Source organism: Mirounga angustirostris, unplaced genomic scaffold, assembly GCF_029215605.1.
Source record: "Mirounga angustirostris isolate CCGP_5_RB_7025 unplaced genomic scaffold, mMirAng1.0.hap1 SCAF_7, whole genome shotgun sequence".
In the NCBI taxonomy this organism is placed as follows: Eukaryota; Metazoa; Chordata; class Mammalia; order Carnivora; family Phocidae; genus Mirounga; species Mirounga angustirostris.
Genome location: NW_026991715.1, coordinates 127991111 through 128016788, shown reverse-complemented (window position 1 = coordinate 128016788; position 25678 = coordinate 127991111). Strand labels below are relative to the sequence as shown.

The 25678-nt window shown below is 44.1% G+C and overlaps 1 protein-coding gene and 1 long non-coding RNA gene across 4 annotated transcripts in view; one reads left to right on the top strand and one right to left on the bottom strand.

Moving 5' to 3' along the window:
* Positions 1–975: 975 nt before the first annotated feature.
* Positions 976–25678, bottom strand: part of ADAMTS12 (ADAM metallopeptidase with thrombospondin type 1 motif 12) — a 298641-nt gene continuing 273938 nt past the window's right edge. The window contains exons 21-24 of one of the 2 annotated variants that reach the window (XM_045862677.3): positions 21700–21876; positions 18561–18704; positions 11686–11839; positions 976–4695 (exon numbers count right to left, since the gene is read on the bottom strand). In XM_045862677.3, coding sequence (XP_045718633.1) covers positions 4517–4695; positions 11686–11839; positions 18561–18704; positions 21700–21876 — 654 coding nt within the window. In that variant the 3' untranslated portion in view covers positions 976–4516. The remainder of the gene's footprint in view (positions 4696–11685; positions 11840–18560; positions 18705–21699; positions 21877–25678) is intronic. The other variant, XM_045862685.3, reaches the window with a different exon arrangement.
* Positions 11834–19639, top strand: LOC135365448 (uncharacterized). 2 transcript variants are annotated; one of them, XR_010413332.1, is made up of 5 exons: positions 11834–12284; positions 16826–17031; positions 18105–18227; positions 18309–18709; positions 18800–19639. It is a non-coding gene; the product is annotated as an uncharacterized LOC135365448 (long non-coding RNA). The 2 variants fall into 2 exon arrangements; XR_010413331.1 differs by lacking the exons at positions 11834–12284; positions 16826–17031 and adding an exon at positions 17087–17597 and having other exon boundaries at positions 18105–18709.

The window sequence follows — 25678 nt, the reverse complement described above, 5'->3', positions numbered from 1 at the left end:
TATTGACATTTTGAACCAGATAATTCTTTGTTGGGGGGAGGGGCTGTCATGTTGTATGTTTAGCAGAAATCTTGGCGATTCCTATAGCACTCTCTCCCCACTCTCCTACCCCTCAAATTGTGAAAACCAAAAATGTTTCCAGACATTGTCAAATGTTTCCTAGGGACAAAAATCATTCTTGATTAAGAATTATTGTTCTAGAGAAAAATAGACAAGGTGGAGGAGGATCAGAGAAGTGTCTCAGTCTTTCTGGCAGGGTTAGTGTAAGCTTCTCAGGGAGAGACAGAATTTAATCTGAGTTTTGTAGGATAAGAGTTCCCTAGTCATCACAGAAAGAAGAGTTTTTAAGGTACAAACAAGGAGGTGTTCATGGCCCTCTGTGAGGTCTTCTCGATCAAAAAATGATACCACTCTTGCGTATGCCTTTGAACATCCTAGGGATTGCCCGCAGATGCCTGGCTCTTGCCAGTCTCATTTTTACTCGTTCCATCTGAGTAAATTCCATGTCTCCATGTCCAAATTCTAACTTTGCTGACTACACTTGTTATGCTATGTACCATTTTGGAAAAAGGACTGGATTTCCAGAGTAAGATCCTCCAGAGATGGGTTACTTTCTCTTAAACATTATGTCTACATGTTGGATAGATTGAGGAAGTAGGTTCTACTGTGAGCTGCACGTCTGAATACACTGAACCTGGTGCTGAGGAGAATTCTAGGCATCACTTCAGATCATCATACGGTGGGCTGTGTCAGTTGTATGATCATTCAGGAGAAGAGACCTACGTTCTACCTCACCTGGGTTGTGACTCATCCGGGGACATAATGAGCTGGGGTGGAAGAGAAAGGAATCTGCATGGAGTGTGGGAGGAAGAAACTGGCATCATCCTCCTCCAGTTGCTAAATTCCAGGGTAACACTGGTGGGTGGTGGGAGTCTCACAGCAGGAGTAAATGAATCACATGGAAACATCAATGAGTTTAGCCATTTATTAATACCACCCAAAGGCAGGCTATGATTACAATCTGGTTTTAAGTACTGAGGTACCCACCAAGGGACCCCTTAAGGAGGCTGGGCCTGGCCAGCACAGCACAGAGATGCAGGGAGAGCAAATGGGTTGGGCCATATACATTATACAACCACTTTGGAGGACAGTCATAGGTAGAACTGTGCTTTGCCAACTATGTGGTTTTTTTTAAATGGTATAATTTAAAATAATAATACTAATAATAACAATATTTGAATTTGCAATACAACAAAACAGGAGTAGCATCAAATATGTTGGCTAAGTTATAGCACCAGGCAATTCATGTCATGTGGTTTCTCCCCTGAAAGTGAATTGCTGTGCACTGAGCACCAGATACACTGTCCCCTGGCTTCAACCTAAAGTCAGAGGGAGAAGAGCTAAGACCTGCAATCTCTGGGGTAGCAATGTGTAGCTCTTAGAGTTTGAAGGATTTAAGCCAATTGATTGGGAAATGATAGTCTGAAACAATATAAATCTCTCAAATTTGCTTCAGAAACTTGATGAAATCTATCAAAAACATTCCCTAAATATCTGAAAGCACCACATTGGGACGCATGCACCAAGAAAGCCCATCATCCAACAAGTCATTCCCACAAAGAGGCAATTGTAGTATCCACGAAATGATTTCCCTTTTTAGAAAAGTATTCACTAGTCTCTTGAAATACTGTTTTCTCATGGTGCACTAAATTATGTTTCAATATTCAAGAATTAAATTAACCCACAACTTTTCAGAGAACAGCGAACTCTACCATGTGAAAGGCAATGTAAACCAACATGGGTTCGAGAACCTTGCTGCATTTAAGCACCAGACCCTGCGGTGGCCTCTCTGGTTCATGGTAGATGGGTATCCAGTGTGTCTTGCTACACCTCTCACTTGCTTGTTCAAGGTGGGAAGAAAAGAGGACGTGTGTTAAATAAACCAATGATGCTGCTTTCGTGTTGTCCCCTGTGAGCTCTGAAGAAATGGTGAAGACACTGTCTAGGTTCTTGTCTTCAGAGTCTCCCCTCTCTGATCGCAAACACAGGGACCTGTCAAAAGCCTGATGATCCAAAGCTGAGTGATTGTCAAGGTAACGACTGTGTCAGATGACTCTAACAACAAGGGCTGTTTCTATCCTGGAGTCCAGAATAATGGATGCCACACAACTATCCCACAACGCAGCCTCCACACAGGAAGGGAATGTGTGAGATGCATGATTAGGGGCTAATTTCTTGTCTTTGAGAAACTGGAGAAAGGCCTAGAATGGAGTATCTGGGCAGACCCTCCCCACATGTCTATCATCTTCTTCACCACGTGGGTCATAAATAACGTGGCCCACTTTGTGTATTGGGAAATCTGGCCTAGCTGAGTTTGCTGAGGTCAGTAGGGATCTGGGTTTATTCCTGAGTTTTGAAAGACTGGTCATATCCAGGTCTCTGATGACATGCATAAGCCTCTGATAGCTAGTACAGTACCAGGTGAAATAACTCAGCCCCAGTGACGACATTCAGCCCCCCGAAAGCCCACACTCCACTCCAGGAACAGTCTTAGTGAACTGCCTCATTAGAAAAAACCAGATTCTCCTCTACCACTCACATCACTAACCATTTAAGCCTCTCCTCTCTAAAACTGTCATTTCACCAGAGATTATATCATCAGCCAGCAATGTTTGCCTTTAAAGACAGAGAATACAAGAACGTCATCATCGAGAAATAAACTCCCTGGCTTCAGGTAAACATGTCTGTTTTCATCCTGTTTCTCTTCTTTCTTAAGTTCCATCCCAGCCCTAGTGTTTTATTTTCTACAGGAGTTTATCAGAATAATACACATTAGTGGCTTGAAAAAAAAAATACAAAGCACATCATATAACAACGTTAAGCTTCTAGTGTCCAAGCAATAGAACTGGCATTGGCCAGCAACACCATTACACGTTTAACAGATGCGGATGGACTTGCCCGCTGGTACATCTATCTGTGTGTTTATATTAGTCCTGCCACCTTCTAGATACTAGCACCGTTTTTCGAGAGCACCATTCTGCTGAACGGATGGGTAATTCAAGGGAGCTAGGGCACACTGTGCTCCATGGGGAATAGCAACTGCCCTCTACCTGTGCACAAGTCTGCACGACGCTGCTGCTCACAACGTGAAGGCCCCATCCCTGCCTTCCCCTCTGTCAAGAGGCCCCCACCCACCCACCCGTCCTCACTCTCTGGGTTCAGATCATGTAAATGCCTCCCCTTACAAACTAGGAAAGTTGCCTTGTATTTGAGACCACAGCCTCCTGATGGGTGGTGAGAACATCCAGAATAAGCATTTTCACGTTCATTTCACTGTTTTGGACTCTCCTGACTTGGAGAATAGATCAAGGAACAGACCTTCCAAAGTAACTATTGGGTGTATGGGGGTCATGTTTAACCTCACTTTGAGTTGTGGGTTTTTTCCCTCAAGACTAGAAGTTTGTATCAGTTCTTGTACTTAATACAGTTGACCTGGTCCTCTGAAATATTTTGATCTTGAGCTCCATCTTCTGTCCTTGGGGTAAGTGGGGGGGTGTCGCCCCCACGGACCTGGCTATGGCAGCTCTTGTGCAGGAACCCCCAGCAGTGGAAAGACAGTTGGACCTCTGAGTTGATGACTCAGGCAGGGAACACACTGGAGAGGAAGTCAGACGGGAAGACTCATCAGCTCTTCCCCAAAGGAAAGGTATTGGCCAGGAAAGTAGGAAGTATAAAGGTCCATGTTTCTTTTCTTACACCGGCAAGAAATTGATTTCTGTTCATTTCCTTTTTAAGAGTTTTCATAGAAATTATCCTTGAGTCAGAAACGTCTTCCCTAGAATTAAGCTAAATCCCTTACCTTTGCTAAATCCTACAGTTTCTGACCATTTCCTCTCATTTCTCATGTCTCCAGGCAGGCACAGGAGTCTAAAGAGCCCAGATACCGAGTCTACGGGGGCTGAGTGATAATAGCCAACACTGTCTCTCCCTGCCCCAGCTGAGTACTGGCTAAAGAAAGTGGCCCTCTGCCTGGGTGAATTAAAGGAATGTTTCTGAAATCTCTCCCATGACATATTGAACAGCAGCTTCCCCAAGCAGGGAGGGAAAAAAAGGATGATTTCACCAAGGTAAATCAACAAGACTGCTCCCTGGATGCATGTGGTTCTATTTCCTGATACTCCTGAGGTAGTCTGGGAAAAATCTGGTGTCTTCGTTTTTACTTTCAAGGGGGGAAAAGACATCATGTCACTGACTTACCTAATTTGGCACCTTTCCCAAGAGCACATCCCAGGAGATGCCTGAACCTCTTGGATATCTCACCTGTCAGGGAGCAGCAAACATTACAGTCCCATGCCTTTTGCAAGGGCATTTAGTGGCTAATAAAACACAGGGGATTTTGTTTTGAGCCAAAGTTGGACTGGAAAACCTCAGTGAAGTGGTTTCCTGGGGCTAGAATGCAGTCGAGTCAGTCCCCGGGCTGCTGCAGTCTGTGGTGGGGGGTGGCTTCCTTCTGGACTTAGAATGCTTTGGGGTTTTTGAGCAACTGTGGCTTTCTTGGCCTTCGGGTGTGGACGATGTGTGTCTGGGAACATGAGAGGCAGCACTGAGCCCTCACAGTGGGCACAGAACATTTCTTCATGGTTTTTAGTGTTTGGCAGAAACTGGCTGATAAGTTGTCCTTGGTGCAAAGTAAATCTGTGGAAGGAGAGAAAAATAAAACAAACAAACAAAAAAACAAAGATTATCCTTTGTAAGTGAATGAGCACAACTTCTATTAATGGAAGATGTTATATGTCTACCCAGAAAGGCTTCACAATAATTCACAGTAGTTGACATCCACTGAACAGTGATTATGTAACAGACACTGTGCGAAGTGTTTGTGTTAAACTGAATTATGAGTCACAGTTCTTCACTCCTGTGTAACAGTGTTATATACACATTCCCACCCTTGCCATGGCTGCCTGGTGGGCGGTGAATACTTCACTGCTCGACTTTGGCTTCAGCCCAATACTTGCTTTGGACAATGTGGTATCAGTAGAGGTGATCCTTATGGGGCCTTGGGAGGTGCAGGGGGATGAGCCTGGCCTGATGAGCTTCTGCTGTCCCCAGGAGAAGGACCTGGTTCGCACAGCTAGTGGACCACAGAGGATGGGAGGCACATGGAGCAAACCTAGACCGAACCTACGGCTGGCAGTCAAGGCCAACCAAGGCCAAGCTAGATTAGCTGAACCTTAGCTGACCCGCAGACGCTGAGCTAACTACACATGATGGTAGTTTTAGGGCCCTGGGTTTAGAGGTGTTTGGCTCTGCAATATTGTCATGCGATAGTTGAACGCGATATTTCACGTGCATTGCTTCACTTAATCTCCCCAGCAGTGCGATCAGGCAAATAGGAGTCTTTCCATTATACAAATGAGGACTGTGAAACCTACAGAAGTTAAAAAGCTGCACAATGTTACCCAGCCGGTAAGTGGCATAGCCAGAGCTCAACAGAGACAGTTTTACCAATCATACCATTCAAAGCACCAGACAGTAACCCAGCTAGCTGACTAACCAACGAATTCTGAGCAGAGCTCAGCAGGGCAGAAGCTACAGATATATAAAATGTGATCACTGCTCTCCAGAAATGTACCACGTAGATGAAGACATAAAACATACACAGATAATTCCCACAGTAAGCATCCGATGAGTTACCTGGATTCTAATCCTTGTTCTACTCTGAAACCTCTAGGCAAGTAAGTCCCTCATCCACCCCCCCACCCCCACCCCTTGGCCTGATTTCCTCATCCAAGATGCAGGGAATTTCTCAGGGGTCCCCAGCACATACATTCTAGGAGCGGCACTCAGGTTGGACTGGTCCATGTACTCTTGGGCTGGAAGATATTCAATAAGGCCCCAAAGAGCAGATTTTTCTTCTCTAAAGTGAAATTGTTTCAAACTTTGCCTGAGTGCCTCTCTGACCTCTGGTTGCCTTGCTTTCTTCCTTACAGAAGAGATTGGAATAGTTTTGAAGAAAAACTTTTTTCACAAACAGGCTCCTGTCTTCTGTCAATAGGACTGGCAGTTAAAAGTAGAGATTGAGGTACTATCCTCTTTACCCAAAAACTGTGCAAGTATTTTTTCCTCTTTCTGCCTTTTTTTCACCTTCCAGTCATGAAGGCAAAAAAAATGCTTTTAATCTCCTCATAGCTCATCATTCTCTTGACGGGACCTTGTTTTTCCGCGAAGAAATAAATGTCTTCGGTTAGCTGTCACAATCCTATTTTGTTTGCAGGTTCGAACGGCACTTGGGAATTGGTAACACACAATGTTCCTAGAACCCAAAAATCTTCACTGCTGATTCTTTTCTTCTTTAGGCCTCTTCTTTAAGCCTATTATAAAATCCAATCTCTCCTAAAATCCCACAGGAAAGTTTCTTTGATGCTCTGTTTCAGAAGGAGTACACGTTTCAGCCAAGGAGTCCTACTGGAAGAAGAATTTGGGCTCTTCCTCTCCCACAGCTCCACGAGGGCAGCCAGTGTTCTCCGTGGGGTCTGGACCAGGCATCACGTGCACTGGTGTTCAGAACCAGGCAAGGATTCCTTTCTAGGCTGCTGGCTTTGGAACAGGACCAGCATGGACACCTGGGTGTCACGGGCCTGCTCCAATTTCTTAGCCAGTGTCTCCCGAAGCCCTTGTGGATGGTGGCTGGAAGAGGGGCATGTGGTGTAGCTCTCTGCCCCACATCTTCCCTGAAATGAGTATGGGAGTGCTCTGGGGCTACTTCAGGAAAGGAAGAAGACAGAGGAAGTGTGAGAGCTCAGCTTGCATCCCATCTCTTCACGAAGCTTCTCTTGGCCATGCTGGCCCACATGGATCCCCTCTGTCTCAGTCTCCCAATTTGCATTATTATTGTAACATTTGCTCAAACATAGCACTACATTCTATCTTGAACTGTTCTGTAAATGATGGTATGAGCCTTTTCTGATAAGGCTCTGGTATGATCTCTCAAGGGTGTTTACCATTCTAAAAAGGACTTCCTAGAGCCTCCCAAAGCCCTAACCTGTTGTGGGCTGAACTACATCCTCCAAAGTTTAAGTGTCCCCCAAAGTGGGAGTGGTACATGAATGTGACCTTATGTGGAAATATTTCTTTGAAGGTGTAATAATGATATAAATTAAGATGAGGCCATACCAGAATAGGGTGGGCCCTTAATCCAACATGACTAGTGTCCTGGAGGAGACACAGGTACACACAGTGAAGAGAAAGCCACCGGAAGACACGGACATCTGAGGGGAAGCTGGCTGTGTGAGGACAGAGGCAGAGATTGAAGTGACCCAGCTACAAGCCAAGGAAAGCCAGGGATTGTTCACAACCACCAGAAGCTAAGACAGAGAGCATGGCCCTATCGAGACTTTGATTTTGAACTTCTGGTCTCCAAAACTGTGAGAATACATTTCTGTTGCTTTAAGCTATTTAGTTCCTGGTAGTCAGTTATGGTAGCCCTAGGACAGTAATGCACCTCCTCCCCTATGACAACAGTCATAACAGAAATACAATGTATTGAGCACTTACCCCATACCAGGTAATGTACTTCCTAGATACCATCTCATTGGATCCACATAGAAATGGACTTGTAGGTATAGCTATTCTTTTAAAAACTGAGGTGTTCCAGAAAGGTTTAGTAACTGGCCCAATACTGCATAGCTGACATGTAGCTGGTGGCTGGGATTTGGATGTTGCTTCAGGGCCTCTAAAACTCGGCCACCAAGGGAATGAAGCTCTTGTACTGGCAATGGGGAAGGAGGGGGTCACATGGACAGAGTTTCCTTGAACACAGCATCTTCACTTGTTCAACACAGGCCCCCCAACTGTCAGGTTAGGTGAAACCTCCAGGAACAACAGAGGCTCAGCCACACCTGGTGTTCTTGCCTGATCTTGGGAACCATGGGATTATGAACTCTGCTTTTCAGTGGTCCTCGGAGCCCTGGAAGCATGCTGGGTCTTGCAGTCCTCCTGTTCAAGAGTGGGGGACTTGAAGGAAGAACGGATAGTGGTGGCCTAAATTGGGAGCCTGTGTTCCAGGCCCGTGTTTAGAAGCTCATTTAGACAATGACCATGAGCCTAACATCGTGGCATGGCTTGACTGCACAGTTCTCTTTATTATTATAAAACAATGAAGGCTTGTTGTGTTCATCAGCAAACTGGATCCCGGCCGAAGCACACACAATGCTTATAATTAGGGGCAACTTGGAGAGGAGATCCCAATTTGCCTCTGCCAGTTCAACAGAAACCAAGCTTGGAAATTTAAAGGGACAGTTAGAAGCTTGTTTCTTTGTTGTCAGCTGTGTCTAGGCTGAAAGGATAATATTTTGCCCACAAAAGAAAGCTGAAAAACAATTTCAATATTGCTGACAAATACAGTTTCTGTAAGAGTTTGGGTTCCTTGAGGCCAGGGGCTGTATTATACTCATTTCTGTATCCTCACTTTTTAGCACTTGTCTGAGACGTATCTTGTGATCCCTTATATTTGCTGAATAAATGAAAACATGAAATCCTATTCATCTGGAAGAATATTCCTGAGTAGAAAGTTTGCTGACTCAAATGTTCATTTGTAGCAACTCTGGGCCCAGGTACTGTCTTTATTACTTTCCTTATTCTTTCTCTTGCCTTCTCTACCCCTCATTCCTTAAAACAAACAAACAAACAAACAAACAAAATAAAACAAAAAACCCCAGGAATGGTGTGCATAAGAGTTTTGCTTTTGTTTTTTAATCATTATGAGTGTAATGCCTAGAATATACCCGATACTCAGTAAATACTTCTGGATAAATTAAAAAAGTTTTAACCTACTTAGGGTTTTACAGTCTCTACTTTGGAAATGGTAGTTCTGATTTAGAATTTAAATCATCAACAACTTAGATGGCATCTAAAGGAAGTAAAATGGCCTGGAGGAAAGCAAACCTTATGTGGAATTGATATCTGATCTTGTAAGATGGACACAGGGCATATGTCTACTGTGATGGCTAGCTGGCTGACAAGATTCCAGGCACTGAATGATTTATTTTCAAAGCATTTCAGAAGGCACAGGGGTAAGGGTGGGTGGTGGGTCTTTAAAAGCAAGGAATTTCTTGAAGCTGCTCTTCATGTTGTTTCTATATGAGTAAGCATGCTCTGCCTTCAAGAGAAGCTAGTAGTTAACTTTTGTTGCTCTGATAATTGTTGATGAGTGAAATTCATTGCTATTTATATCCATTGTCAGTCAGCTGTTAGTCATCATCTTGTCAGTGTGAGATTTCAAGAGAAAAAAATACCAAGCATGCATTTAACCTGGTTTTGATTATTGAAGATTGCACTGTCCAGCAATAAAACAGTTAAAGACCATCTACGTAGAATTGAACAGCCCTTAACACTGGGCATGGTCAAGCAGGACTATATTGCTGCAGTCTCCTGAGTGGTCTTCCTTGTCTATCTTCCACATGGCAGCCAGCATGACTTTCTCATCTCCACAGCCCTGTCTGGAATACTCCAGTTCTCCTTCTGCATTGGGGATAAAGCCCAAACTCCTTGGCATGCTTCCAAAGCTCCAGCTTTTCCCTCCAGCCCTACCATTCCTAGCTTCCCATGACCTTCATACTTGAGTTGAGTTAGACTCCTGTGCCATGACCTTGTATTCTTCCTAATTACTGTAGAAACTGAAAGCCTCTCCAGGAACCTCCCGTCTGACCTATCTATTCATCCTTCACTTCCTCTGCAGACCTTCCCTGCTCTCCCCAGTTTACAGTTAATGCCCTTTCCAAGAACTCTTGTAACATCCTTACCTCCCTTATCAGTGTCACTGGGTTGCAGCTTTGTTTCTTGTTTGACATTATGTTTACATGTAGTCAAGTCAGGGCCCAGCAAATACCTGCTGAGTAAGTGCATGATTTGTCAACAAGCAACCTCTAGGGAAAATCTTCTCAGGGTATGACCTCTAATGGCAGTCTCTGTTGAACATCAGCACCCTCAGTCCTTGGAAGGAGGTGAGGAATAGATTAACAGACCACAGCCTTCACTACCTCTCATCTTGAAGGATCTTCAGGACACAACTACCACTGTGTACAACCAACATGCTAGTTTTCAAGAGTTTTTCACTTAGCTGCTGATGTCTAGTAGTCAGTTCTTTAATTAGGGGCAGAGTAAATTCACCCTGACCCTCTAAATCCCAATCTCAGGACTACATCTATAAGAGGCATTCTTTACTTTGTAACAGATGGAACTATCAAAAAATCCTCTCTCCCTGCCTGAAAACCTTCTCTCTAGGTTTTTAATTTAATTAAAAAAAAAAAAAAACCCTCACATATCAATGAAGCCCCAAATGCCAATGGAATGGACATTAAAATTCATGTTTGAACCCATTCATAAATGGATAAGAAAACTATAGGCTACTGAAATGAGTAAGTTGCCCAAGGAAGGTAACTGAACCGGTTTGTTGATGGAATTTTCTTTTTTCTTTTCAAACCTACTTAATACCTGGTATTTAAAATCTTGACAATACCTTTGGAAGGCTTGTGTTATTATTCTCCTTACATCCAAAAGGAAATAGGTTCAGAGCATTAAATACCCTGCCAAGGTCACATAGATAGAAAGAGGCTGCTGCAAGATGCACACCCATTGCTGTCTGATTCCAAGGCTGGATTCCTTTCACCCCTGAGGAAGTGAGGCATGGGAGGGAGAAGGAGACCTGGCCTGGCACTCTGGCTCTGCAATCGGTCCCCCCCTGTATTCATAAACAGGCCTCTTAACCTTTCCAGGCTGTAGTTCAACATACTTAACATGACAAAGGTGATCAGAAGTCATTCAACTTGGGATGCTTTCTGAAAGTGGAGGTTGGATGTAGCAGACAACACTGATGCTCCCCTGTTTGGGTCTCCCTCCTTAGATTTGTTGCTTTGTTTTCATGTGTCACCCCCGACCCCCCAGTCCCAGCATCCCTGTTCTTTAGCCACTAATACCCAGAGACCCTGGCTCTTTTGGAGGATTGCCGACAGAGCCTACTGGAGCTGGTTTGTCTCTCCATGTAGAAAATTTTTAACACCTGCGAATTCCCTTCCGCTAGGGTAGCCCTTGGCCCATGGTTGAAAAGTGTGGGAGTGTGAAAGTCCAGCTCCCCGGCCTCAGGAGCAGACGGCTCCGACCCATGGCTTCCACCCTGCAGCTCCCCTGTGGGACCAGGCTGAAGCAGCCACCTGGCTGTGCTTTCTCCCTCCTCTGTCCTGCTTCCCCCACTCCCTTCACGGTTTTCCTCGGGAGCACTTCCGAAATGGATCCCTTGCACCCAGATCTGCACCTCAGAGCTGTTTCTGTGGAATCTGATCTAAGCTGGTGGTGCTGCATTGACAGAGAAGGCCGTTCAGGACATGACTGGTTTCCTGAGAAAGGCTGGCGCATCTCTCAGAAATCCCGGAAAAAGCAGAAGTGATTCTCATCTGTGTAGGATGACGTCAGTGTGAATGCACTCTGAGATAGGAAAATGGATGAATAACGCCTCAAGGAATTAGAGTCAAACCTCACCGAATGGACAGCTTGCTTTGAATGGAACTGGCTGGCCTCTTCAGTATAAAGATTCCTGGCGCAAAAAGGGGACTAAAACTATCCACATCAATTCACACGGGACACCTTATTTATGAAAAGCTCTCTCCCCAGCCGGCGAAGTCATTCACCCACCATCACTCTTCTTGCAGGCCTGCTGGCTGCATTTTCGGAATTCTGCAGGTCTGGATTCGTGATCACACAGGCATCGGTCTTCAGTCGTATTGTCCTCTGAGGAGACGCAAAGGACGGTCCTCTTCTGAAAGCCACCCCCACAGGAAGCGGTGCACTGAAAGAGAGGGGTGCGCGGAGAGTCACAAGTCTTCCCCAGCGGCACCACGGGGGCTCTAGCGGGGCCCTGCGGCCACCGTGCTCAAGTAGGGGCAAGTCCCCATTATCAGGAATCGTCTTGAAGGGGTCAGAGAATAAAGCCCTAGTCATCTGGAGATGTGAATTTAGGAGGAGGCTGTATTACTGACTGTGGACTGAATTTGGCTTAATTTACTATGGGGTTCTCCGAAGAATGTGGACAAAGGTTGAACAGCAAGAAGAATAGCATAAAATTTTGTATCTAGGCCCCGGTGCCTCAGAAATCCAGTTTCTCTGAACTTGTTTTGATTTGGGGCTGGGAATCAGTCGTGAGGAAAGAGAAATGGGAGAGGAAAACCATCGAGAAATGGCGAGAGAATGTGGAATGGGCCCGACTGGACCATGTGGGGCCTCAAGCCACACAGGTAAGATGGAACCCCAGTGTCAGGAAATGGCGGCCTACCAGCAAGGGAGGTTCTCTGGCCTGCGAGAGCGGCTTATGATTCCTGGGGATGTGAGAACATGTGTCTGAATTTATCACATACACTTGTGAAAAAAAAGTCTTTTTATTGTGTCTATCTATAAAACATAAAAATTCGCTATTTTAACCGTTTTTAAGTATACCGTCCAGTGCCTTAGGTGCATTTTCACTGTTGTACAATCATCACCTCTATCCTTCTCTAGAACTTTCTCATATTTCCAAATTGAAACACTGTCCCCATTAAATAAGAGCTCCCCATCTCCCAGCCCCAGCCCTAGCCCCTGGCAACCACCATTCTATTTTTGTCTCTATGAATTTGACTATTGTAGATACCTCATATAAGTGGGATCATACAATATTTGTCCTTTGGCCCTTGCTGATTTCAATTAGCATAATGTCTCCAAGGTTCCTCTGCATTATAGCACGCACCAGAATTTCTTTTAAGCTGGAATACTATCCATTGTATGTTTATACCACACTTTGTTTATCCATTCATCTGTTTGGTTACTTCCAAACTGTTGCTTCCACATTTTGGCTATTGTGGACCCCAGATACTCTAATGATTAACATCTATTTCATGTTTTATTTCTTTTAGCCTTATCTTTCTTATATAATCAAAACCTCGCAGAGGGCAGAAACCAGTAAGAAATAACTATTGAGCTGATCCTGAGTAAACAAAAGTGTGCAACAGAGGACAGTGGGAAGAACGAGGGAAGTTAATCAAGCCAGAATTTGACAAAGAGTACTGGACCAGGATTCCAGAGATTGGCTTTTCCACTTACTTCATATTGTCCTGGATCATTCGCTCAACCTCTCTCTTTCTCTGTAAAATAAGGTTGTTAGATAAAGAACCAATGCCTTCCCTCCCTGCTTTCTGCTCCTAAGGGTCTGATGGAGCCAGGCTGGGCTGGTCCTGGGTGTGGAAGTCCTCCTGGCCCTCTTGGGCAGGGCAGATTAAGATGAAAGAACTAATTCCAAGCCAAGCACAAAAATAAGCAGAGAGGTCACTGTCCATGCATTTATTAGTCAATGAAAACGACTTGTGATAAAGATGATGCATGAATTTGTGTGGTACTTAATTGGAGGATTAAGCATGGTTGCTGATTTGGGTTTTGTTAATAGTAGTAATGCTGTGAGTTGCGGGTTTTAGAGAGAAGGTGCACGTCTCTCAATGCTCAGTTCCACTTCTTTGGAACCAGCGACAATAAGGAATCTTTGTGTAGAACTGAGCATCTCAAAATAGGGATGGGGCTAAGGCTGATTAGCTGAACTCCACACTAGTCTCACTCAGTCATGGATGCCCTGTCCAATCAAAGTGCAAAGGTTCTCTTCAGCTTAAACTGCCCTGTTTGGAAATGTTGATTCTCAGGATTCAGCATATGATCGGCAAAGGTTCACCGTGTGGGCAGCTATAAAACTCTGGTGTTGCTACCACTCAAACAACATGGATGGAATGGAGAAATATGAACAGGAGGAACCATTAGATATTTTAGAACTAATGAAAGCATCTTCACCGAATAATTTTCTTGCACTTACTACTAATTCCTGGTAGGCACAGTTCTAAGTGCTCAGGAGATATCCTTGAGTTCAGTCCTGGTAACAACCATGTAAAGTCAGATTTGTTTTCTGCTTCTGCTGGTGTAGAAACAGGTCCTCCTCTCTCCTGACTTTCCTTTTTCTTATAGCATTTAATGGGCATGGAACCTCATGTTCTCCAAATCTGGAGAATTTTCTTCTATTAATTCTTTGATCACCTCATTTCTATTCCATCCCCATTCTCTCTTTCTGGAATCTTATTTTGATGTTATGTCTCCTGGTCTGATCCTCTACTTTTCTTTTCTTTTATCATATTTTCTTTTTGTCTTTGTTCTCCTTTTCTTGAGAGATTTCTCCACATTATCTTCTACTTACTTTTTTTACTTTTGCTATTATAAAAATTTTTAACTTTTTCTTATATTCTCTGAATATTCTTTTTATATAGCTGTGCTAGGAAGCTATGTCATGGATGTAGGCTCTTGTTTCTCTGAAGAGATTATAGTTTTTTGGGATGGAGGGAGTTCGATGTTTCTTTGGTTTTTCTTTTCAAGGTCTCTGTTCTTTGGAGTTTCTTTTGTTCTGTTTGTTATTTTGTCCTTGGTGTGATAGATTTTTTCAAATGTCCAGTAATCCTAGGCTATTGACTTAAGATGAGGTACCTATGAGTTGATTGGAAGTTGCATGGGTGCAGGTACTGACAGGTGGCTTTATATAAGGTGATCAGGAAGAGATCTATTATGTGAGGTTTTTTCTCTTGAGGCTAACCCAGTCCCCTGCCTTTGTGAAGCTCTCCTGGGGGAAGGACACTATTTATTGCATGTATTTTCACTTGATCATTGGTGAAATAAACTCTTTTGTCCCTACCAACCGTGACTGATTCCAAAGTCTCTCTTGGTTTGCTTCTCCAGTGAGAAGACCTCCAGGCTCTGGTCAGGATGTAGGAAAGATCTAAAGATCCAACTGTCTCTCTTTATAAACTTTTAACCAACGCCATTCCCCGCACCCCCCCCCCCCCACACACACACTGCTGTCTCAGAGGTACCTGGGAAATCTCTGCTATGGACAGTTTTCAGCTTTCTCTGGCATGCTAAGTCAACTGTAAGTTTGGCTATCTGCTTCTAGCTTCCAAAATTTTATTGATTTCTTCTCCAATATTGTTTCCTGGCCTCTTGTCTTTGTGGATTTGTGGCACTTTTAATTTTTTTATCTCTTCTATTGAATGCAGTTTGGGGAAGAGAAGCAAATGTATATGTTCAACCCATCCACATGTGTTACTTGGGCTCTATAATTTGCCTTTTCCACTTAATAATAGATGTTGGAGGTCAAGAGCAATTCCAAAAGCTGGCTTGGTAGGTGTTAGCCACCCTTCATGTCCCCTTGTCTTGATATGCACAATTGATGAATTTTTGACACATGGCTCTTCCAGGGAAACTTTAACTCATGTCCACCTCCAAGAGGCAGTTACCTCTAACTCTCTCTAAAGTAATTTTGAACTTCTGCTGTTAGAAATTTTTACAACTCAGAAATATAGGTCTACCTCATTCTTAAAAGGGCTATACTAATATAAATTAATAGATTAGCCAGTTCTATCAGAGCATATTAGGTTATTTTTAGGAATTGCTATTATAAACAACATGGCAATGAACATCTTTACCATCATTTAGGATTTTGTTTGATGGTGTATTTGTGGGCTAAATTATTACAGGTAGAGCTGCTGAGTCAGTCTATGTATTTTAAGTTTTTCACTGATTTTAATGCTTTCTGTTCTAACTCCAGACAGATGATTATAACTGAAAAAATGTGCTGGAAATTGAAGAACAACAAACACACAAAACCTCATTTTACAACTTGAATGCTACCTAAGAGCCAAAATGAGAAGCCGACTGCATTCTTACAGGCAAAGGGGGGTGTTTTTGCTAATTTCCTCTTCTCAGTGAGTTCCTTAAGAGCAGGATATGCTTCACACATCATTACTGTAATATTTGCTGGGCTATCATTATCTTTCTTGCCAGAAAGAATATCATTCAGCTTTCCTTTACAATGAATAATAAGGTACCAGAGCCTCAGGGAATTGACAGACTTAAAAATGTCCATCTGTAGTTGTTAATCTTCTATGAAAAAATTCCTGAGTGGGGCCCACATTTTTAACATTTTCATGATAGTTCATGTTACAGCAATTATTTTCTTCTAATGGTCATATGTGATTTGCTTAGTGATCCTTATATTGTTACCCAGGGTTCCAAGGTATTTTTTTTTTAAGATTTTATTTATTTATTTGAGAGAGAGAGAGAGAGAGAGCATGGTGGGGGGAGGGTCAGAGGGAGAAGCAGACTCCCCGCTGAGAGGGGAGCCCAACACAGGGCTCAGTCCTGGGACTCCGGGATCATGACCTGAGCCGAAGGCAGGTGCTTAACTGACTGAGCCACCCAGGCGCCCCCCACCCCAGGGTATTTTTGAAAAGCCTAATCCTGAAACACACATTTATTTGTTGGGTTTCATCTTACAGGTTCTGAACTCAATGGTGGATGAAGAAATTTGGTTTTGGAGTAACTGAATTTCTAGGGAACAGGAAATGAAGTCATTTTCCAAGGGAGATATTGTAAGATGCCCAAATATAAAGTGATCAAATTACATTTACATGAAAAAAATTACAATTGCATGTGACATTTTCCACTGTTCACATGACCCATGGGGACAGGGTGAAAGCTGGGTGCTAGCCCCGGCAGACAGCTTAGTGGGACGCATAAACAAAAGCTTGCTCTGACACTGGTATCTCCTTCGGCAATTCATCATGAATCAGCATTAGATGCCAATGAAAATAGGGGATTCACAGAAAGTACTATGTGCCCTGTCTACTTAATGAAGTGGCTGACATCATTCTTCCTTGTCTCCTGGACATTTTTCTAAGCTATGAAAATAATAAACGATGCATTTTTTATATTTTTGCAGGCTACATGATTCATGTACAATGTCCCTTTAGCAGTAATGAATCATCTTGTTCTTCCTGGATTCAAGTGGGTGATAGCCAGAGACCAGCACAACCTTGAGTTGGACGCGCCAGCAGAAGCCTTTCTCAAGAGCACGTGCCAGCCTGCGAACCGGTCATGGGCACGCAGGAGCAACCGCACCACTCTGAACAATGAGAATCAATAAGGGTATGGCGGCTGCAAAGTATCTGGGGGCATTACATTTGGCAAAAATACTGCATTGGCCTGTGTTATAACTATCAAAATATACAAGAACAAGCTACTTTAAAAAATATTAATAGTTGAGGGATTTGTGTATCAGATCCTCTTGCCCCCCCCACCCCCCCCCCACCTCCCCGTCTCCCAGTTGTTGGCTTTTGATCCATCCCAGCTGAGGTGGTAACCAACTTCAGGAAAGCACAGCCCAACCCATTGGCCTGCACCTCCCATGTTCATGCTGTGTGCCTCTCACCTCCCGACTCTCTTCTTGTTGAGACATGAGACACGGTGGGGCCTGCCCAATGCCCACACATGAATAACCCAGGACAATAGGGGATATTAGTCATCTGAGAGGAGACTTTTTACGCAATCCCAAGAGATAGGAGCCAATAGATCATCTCCTCCCTTCCTGCCCCTGGACAAACTACCCTAAGAGGAGGTAGTTCATACAGCTTTTAGAAGGCCTTCTTTTGAGAGCAAGCAACCAGTTGTTCCTGACCCCGAGCAGTGGTCAGTTAGGACACGTGGTCAGTTTGGTAACGTATCACCTCATATTCGTTTCCCCTCCTTCCCTCCCTCCCTCCTCTTTCCTGTCATCCCTACATCCTTGACATTGTATTTCCTAATAAAGTTTTAGATTTGGCCTTAAGACTCCATTTTCTAGAGAATCCAGGATATGACAAATCAGAGGGATGGCACAATCTGTCTATGGGAGAATTTTCTTTGTTGTTGGTGTCACTGATACAGTTACTTATATAACAAGTAAACTTTTTTTTTTTTTAAAGATTTTATTTATTTATCTGAGAGAGAATGGGAGACAGAAAGCATGAGAGGGGGAGGATCAGAGGGAGAAGCAGACTCCCCGCCGAGCAGGGAGCCCGATGTGGGACTCAATCCCGGGACTCCAGGATCATGACCCGAGCCGAAGGCAGTTGCTTAACCAACTGAGCCACCCAGGTGCCCATAACAAGTAAACTTTGTGAGGACAATAAGTCTTTCCCTCATTTGCAGTTTAATTTTTTGTTTGTCTCTTCATCCAACAGGCTGGCCATCTGGCAAGCTGATCTGCGGGTTGACAAGATCTGAAACTCACAAAATCAGGCTAAGCCTCAAGCTTCAGGGCATATCCACTCCTGATTGATTCAGGAAAAGCCCCAGGATCCAAGGTATTGGGACCCCAAATTGCCTTTCCTTAGGTTTTGTGCCTCTGGGATAATATTGGTATTTGATCTGTTTTCTTTTGATAGTGTTTGAACTCTTCTCTTCTGAGCTCAAGACAGTAAACATTGAACCACATGTCAGCTAAGGCTCAATTTTTAGCAGACTTAGAGGTATGGATGGCAGAAGAGTACCAGAACTAAAATATATAGAAACCCTCTGTAAATCAATGGAGACGCTGAACATTGACAATGAATATACCTTACCTTTGAAATCTAGAGGAAAAAACGCTATTTTTTAAAAGACTGAAGTCAATGGAAGGGAATATAAGTGACTCTTACCAGGTCCCAGTCCCCAGTGGCCCAATGACAACAGGGGTGGCTGTTGCAGGGCGCCGTGGGCGTGGGCCTTTCCGACCAGTCACAGAGACCTCCCGGACAAGTCACGGCTCTCTCCTGAACTCCGCCTCCACAGGACCTGGAACACTGAGGTAGGACAGGGACACATTTAGGTAAAAATCACCTGACGACATTTGCAGTGATCAGGGAAGACCTTCTTATTATCATTTTTGTGGTTACAGAGCTATTAAGAATACCAGTGTCTCTACTGGAATCTGCACCAGGTTCCTCATGATGACCACATAACAGTGATGAAACAAAAATTAAAGAGAGAAGGAAATTAATAAAAGGCATTCTGAGGATATGAAGAGGAGAAAAAGAAAATCAGAAGATGCCACATAGTTCAATGTAAAACAGTATGTCACACAGAAGGAATTCTGGTTAAAAACCTAAATGAGTGGTCATTCCAGAATGGACGTCATGCTATTTGCACTCCGGCTTCTAGCACAAGTATCTAGAAACCAAAATGTAAAATGTAGGTGTTTTCATTATGATTAGCTCCAACAGTCCAAACAGGGAGCACGCATTTGCAATAGAATTTTATTTCCTCTTAAAATGGGATTCAGTCTTCCTTTCCCACTACAAAATGCTTTAGAATTAAATTTGGCCATACTTGGAATAGGGGAATTGATGGGTTTGCCCCAGGGTCTGATCCACTGACTGTAATGCTCACAAAAATAAATTTGAGATGACAAGCTGGATTCCTAAAGGGATACAACTCTAAAACGTGTCAGGTTTTTGCTCACTAATATAATTTTATAAGATCTATTGTCTCATTTTCCTAAGGTTTCTAGAAGGAAATTACATTATCCACTAGGAATCTTTGAAACATAACATAATAAAATTTAAAAAATTAAAAAAAAAAAGAAAAGTACTTTGAAAAATCTTAATTATGGTATGGTAACAACAACAGCAACAACAAAATAATTATGGTTGGCAACATCTTGCTCATCACATCAGGCATGACATTGAGTGGTGGTGCCATAGAAAACAGGATAATTACATGCAATAAACGCTTTCTGCTCAATGAAAGAACTATTCTCTTGCTTTCACGATATTCCACCTTTGAGAATCAACATGGATCTTTTTGCCTATTTGTTGTTTTTAACCCTATATGAGGAGAGAAGGAGAGGGATTCTCCCATTTGAGATCATCATACCTACACATGTGCATATATTCAGGGCCACCTGACCACATAATGTCCAGGAAAGAAGGTGAAGAAAGTACAAACCAGCGGTTCTCCAAGTGTGGTCTCTGGACCAGCGACTTTAGCATCTTCTGGGTACTTGTTAGAAATGCAAAATTCAGGCCCCACCCCAGACCTCCAAATTGGACACTCTGGGGGTGGGATCCAGCCATTTGTGTTGACAAACCCTCCAGGTGATTCTGAAGTGTGCTAAAATTTGAGAAGCTCTCCTGTAGAGACATCCCCACAGCAGAAATGCTTCTTCCATGCCGGAAGGCTGGGCCGGCTGACAAAGCAAAGGGGCCCACAATATTCTCATGATGGTAGTCTCCTAGTATGTACAGACAAAGTAGCATCAGGAGTAGTCAGGGTAAAGCACCTAAGGGCTCCCAGACTCTCAAAAGCTCCAGAGAAATACTCAAAATGATTTTTGCATTTTCCATCTCCCTCAGAGGGTAGTCTTCCAACTGTGTGGTTTGCTCACACAGAGTAGACTTCAGAAAGGAGGGTGGTGGGAGCTCTTCAGGGAACAGCTCCTGGCTGGGGCTCCCAGAATACATCTTTTTCAGAGAGCAGATCTGATGGCTCATCTTTAAAAACCTGCAGTTGCATTTCTCTACCAGGCTCCTCTGCAGATCCCTGGATTCTGAAAGCTGTCACCAGGCTCATCATACATGGATGGCTTGGAGGCCTAGGTCCAGAGCATGGGAGTAGCAGGCACTTTATGTGCCCGAGAGCTGAGCAGGGAAGGAGGAGAAAGAAGGGACAGTGGTAGCTGCTGCCCCAGAAAGCCCCAGGTACTGGCCCAGAGCCTCAGGAATCAGCATGGTGCTTGACATGTAGACAGGAAGTGGCTTGTGGGCGGGGGGGGCAGTCTTCTGTAAGCTTTGACTCTAACTCTGTGTCCTACACTCGTGGTTCACCACCTTCCTTTCCAGAGCAGGTGGAGGGTTTGGTCCCCCCACCCCAACCCCCGCAAACAGTTACTGATTCACTCTTTCTCCTCAGTTCACTCTGTTCGATGCCTACTGGGCCAACTGCTATGGTAGAAAGAGCAAGGCGCTGGAGTCTGCCTTGTGCTGAAACTCCTGTTCCACCATTTATTTTCTAGTTGTGTGAATGCATGTAAATTTCTTAATCGCTGAGTCTCAATTTCTTCACCTATACAATGAAATTAATAACGCCTACTATTCGGGTTGTTGTGAGAATTAAACCAAGTGTCGTAGGCAAAATGCCTAGCCCACAGACACACTCAAAACATGCTGGGTTCCTTTTTTTCTCTTCTTTCTACCACACACGGATATGGTTGGGAGTAGTTTTTGGGAGCTGTTGACGTATTTGCCTACTGGCAAATGAGAAGAGCAGTCACTTTCCATTCATGTGCTGACATAGGGCAAAGACCTAGCAGAGCCTAGGCCCTCACAAAACAGAGGACAGACACACACAGGCACAAACACACTTCTTTGTATTTGTATAAACAGTGATCTGGGCATTGAACTGAGAGGTGGAACTCTAAAATACACTGCGTGTGGAAAGGAGCTGGCCATGCCCCCCAGCTCAACTAGGCAGAGGCCTAGCAGAGGGATGTGAGACTCCGCCCTCAATGACTCTCCTCAGAGTGGTCTGCACGCATTTCCCCAACATGGTCCCCAGTTCTGCCCAGTATATCCAGAGGGAGACTGGGTTGTGCTAAAACACTGAATTGTCACAGCTGAAACCACACAACATAGTCTTTAAGTTGACCTGTTCGGCCTCCTCCATAAAGTGCTGGGCCACTGAGTGGAGGCCAGTCATTGTCACAATGCACGTGTGGTCTCCCCTGACTTCCAGACTCGCGAGGTAACACAGAGATTCGCATTTGCCTGGGTCTGTGGATGATGTATCTGGAGGCCATACCTGGCTCCAGGGCTCCACGTGCCACTCCTCACAGGGCTCCATGTTGCAGCTCATGCTCAGCGGGGGACGAATGCCAGCCAGGAACTGGCAGTGAAACGGCCTCAGGTTGCGGTGGTCCCGGCTGTCCACACACTGAATCTCCCGGATCTGGAAGCCCCCGCTGCAGTTTCTGGAACACTGCATGCAGAGGGACACAAGAGGGGATACCTGAGTCCCTGGCATCAGGCTTTCATTCCCCTGAATTCCAGGGGGGTTTGCAGAGAGAACCATGGAGTTCCAGGCTTCCAGGCACAAAGCAGGGTGAAGTCTAGCTCAAGTGACCTGTTTCCCTCACAGGCCCTGGAGAGGGAGTCACTCAAGCAGCATCCAAAGATGGGGCCGCCCATGTCAGAAAACACAGGCGGGGAAGTCTAAGAACCGGGTGGCAAGTCCCGTTCTGTCACTCACTTGTCATGAGCTCTTGGGCAAGTCACAGAAACATTCTGAGCCTCAGGTGTCATAATTGTAAACTGGGATAGAACTGCCTCTCCCAGGGCTGTGGTGAAGATCGCAAACCCTGGGGTTGGGTGTCTGCAGGTGCAGGTCTGCCTCAGTGGGCAGCCAGTCCCTCTGGGGTGTAGTCATCCTGGGTGAACGAGGCTGCCCACAAGGGGACGTCTCTGCCAAGCCACACCCATCTCTCCCCCAGAATCCTGCTAAAAACCTGTTGGCTCCGTGACTCTGAAGGCAGGATGGGTTGCCCTTTGTCAAGTGAAGGGCCTATATGAGGGAAATAATTGGAATAACTGCTCAGCAGTTTGACTCACGGGAGTGAGCTGGTCCCTACCACCATCCTTCCTCCCAGAGCCGACATCCCCTGCCTTCATCACTGAGAGTTTGCTCAGCACAGGCTCATGGAAAGCCATTACAAGGCCCTCCTCACTGCCCCCTCCCACACGCTGACAGCATGCATAGCAGCCCCTGCATCCTGCTGGCCCATGTGACAAGGGACAGATTGATGCTCTAATGCTTCCAAAAACTGAATGTTTAGCTTCTTAGAAATAAATGACACTTGCCAAACGGCACCCCCCCCCCCCGCCCCACACACAAAACAAATAAAAAAACCTCACTTTCCTGGGCACCTGGGTGGCTCAGTCGGTTAAGTGTCTGCTTTCGGCTCAGGTCATGATCCCGGAGTCCTGGGATCGAGCCCCGCATCGGGCTCCCTGCTCGGCGGGGAGTCTGCTTCTCCCTTTCCCTCTACCCCTCCCCATCGCTCATGCTCTCTCTCTCAAATAAATAAATAATTTTTTTAAAAAACCTCACTATTCCGGCCATGTAGTAAGTACACAAAGTAAAAAGTAACTGTCAGTTTGAAATGAGCCACAGAACAAATGAGGAAACATGCTAATAATTTCCACACAAAGCAGCCATTTGTTTGACAAAACAGATTTCTGGGAAATAGCATGTGATAAAGCAACGGGGCTCTGTATTAGGACAAGGGAATTTTACAAGACGTAAGTATGAAATGAGATTTTATTTTCCTATTTTTCATTTGTTGCTGCAATGTTTCAAAATTCAATTTTCAAATTAGCATTCCCCTTTTGTTATTCACATTCAATGGGAAATGAACTTTATTAATATGCTGAAATAAATAATAAGGGAAGACACTCACTAAATCCATGACTTTTCCATTCCATTTTCAAAACAGCCTCTTGTTCAGTTAGCAAGAGAGAAGGGGCAGGATATTAAATCACTCCTAATGCTGTTCTGTTTGTATGCTGAATGCCAATTATTATATTCATTTTCTTACTGCCCTAGAGGACAGTCATTTGGATTCATGTTTTCCTAACCTGGAGCCTGTGGACCAGACTGAGGACAGAAGCCAGACTAGAACAAAAAGCCTGGCCAATGCCCTACTGTGACCAAAAGTGCTCATTTTCCAGTTACCACCTCAGCTCTGGTCTGCAGACCAGATCAAGTTAGAATGAAAAATACCCTTAGCTTATAGGGGCCACTGGAAGAGAAAATGAAATCACAATTCTCCCTTGTGTTGTTTACAAAGTCATCCTGGTACACGTTCCATGTTAGACTCACACAGGGTGTTCAGTTAAGAATAGTGAAATGCTCGAGCATAGCGTTGGGAGGTCGGTAGACTGCACTCAGGTGTGATCCTGACAGCAAGTGGTTACCTGACTGTGGGTTAACCACTGCTCGTCTCTCAGCCTCTGTTTCTCCATTGGTGTGGAAAGGTTAAACTAGATGATTAGACTATCCCAACATTCTGGAGTGGTATGAAGTATGGGATCGCTGCATTGTATTCTGTTCTGATTTCAGAATACTTTTCTTGCTTTCCAAGTTGAACCAAATACTAAATTGGGATATTAAAAAATTCTTTTCTGTTCCTTTCCTTATGCTGAACAGTTTCATAAGACTCTTAAGATTAAATATTTCATTCCAAAAATTCTAAGCTGAACAGCACCAAAATTCATCCTTCCATCTCTTCCCCCATGCCACCCCCACTTCCCTTCCAGTTCTTGGGCATTTCTATGTTCCAGACTCTATATTCCAATGTAACAGGAGAGGAGAGTTACATAAATGAGTAGAAGGAATAAAGATTACATCATACGTTGTTCATGATCTAATGAGGGCACAATGGAGGAGGTGGGCAATTTCACCTGAAGAGGTCAGGAAAGGTCTAAATGAAGGAGCCAAAGTTTGAGCTGAAGCATATAGGATAAGCAGATGCTCACTCAGCTGACAAACAGTGTGGGGGACATTCAAGATGGAGAGAAGGGCACATACAGAGGCACAATGCTATGAAACAAGACTTGCTTGGGAACAGCAAGCGGATCAGACTGCTAGGGCAAGGAGTGGGGGTGGACAGAGAGATGCGCAGGGGCCATCATGGAGAGCCCCAGGGTCTGGACATCAGTCCTCACTGGAGTGGTCTTGAGTTCATGCTTCCTGTGGTCCTAAATGCTTCTAATTCATTGTCATTCCTCTATTTTTTAGGGATCCCTTAATCTAAAACCTTCGGGGGTGTTATATGTCTGACGGTTCAGACTTACAACAAATTATACCAAGAATAAAATAAATGCTGTGATTTTTAGTCTATAATGACCTTCCTGCTACTCAGTGTTTGCTTTCTGGGGACAGAGGCTCCCTTATAACATGCAATTCTATGTTTTGACATCTGCACATTGGACTTTAATATATGTTCCTGGGAACATGTTATATATCAAAGTTGGGGATGGTCTGTATTTAGCAAGAAAGGGGCTCTTTCCCTATAAGTTCATTTCTAAAAATTCAGATCCAAAAAAATGTAGCAATGCCCCTGACCATCTATAAAATCTAATAAACACAAAGACAAGAAGGAGAATAAGACAGAAAGACTAGCAATATATACAAATATATTAGCAAATATTTGAAACCCAAGACCATAAGGAAAGACTGCCACTTTCTCTCACTTTCCAGCAAAAGTCAATGACTGCTGAAATAAAGGTGCAACACGGCCTAGGAGGGAAGACAGAACATGCCAAGAAAAAAATGTAAAAATGTTTCTGATTCATTTCAGAAACAGTCAAGATCTGTTAAGACTTAACTATGAAAAGGGAAGTGCTCGTTCTCAGAAAGCAAATAAAGGGGCTATCAAATCACCAGTTGACAAAACTTCAGAAGGTGCAGGGATCAAGATGTTCCACCAGGCGGTGAGTGGAGCTGTGGGAGATGCATCGTTTTGGTGTCAAACCCAATGGAAGGCTTTTCAAACCCATTTTGTCACTTCCTGAATTTCCTGCATGACGACACTCCCTCTTTTTTCCTCATACAAATTTTAATGCTCTGAAATTGGTGTGTGTCTTACAACTGATGTACATATTTATTGTATAATGTTCTCTTTCTTCCTGAAAAGCTGTCATTAAATGGATGACGTGTCCCCCTGTTGATGGTTTCTTAAAACCGGGAGCGTTTGGTAACAGCTGTGTGATCGAGCATTCGT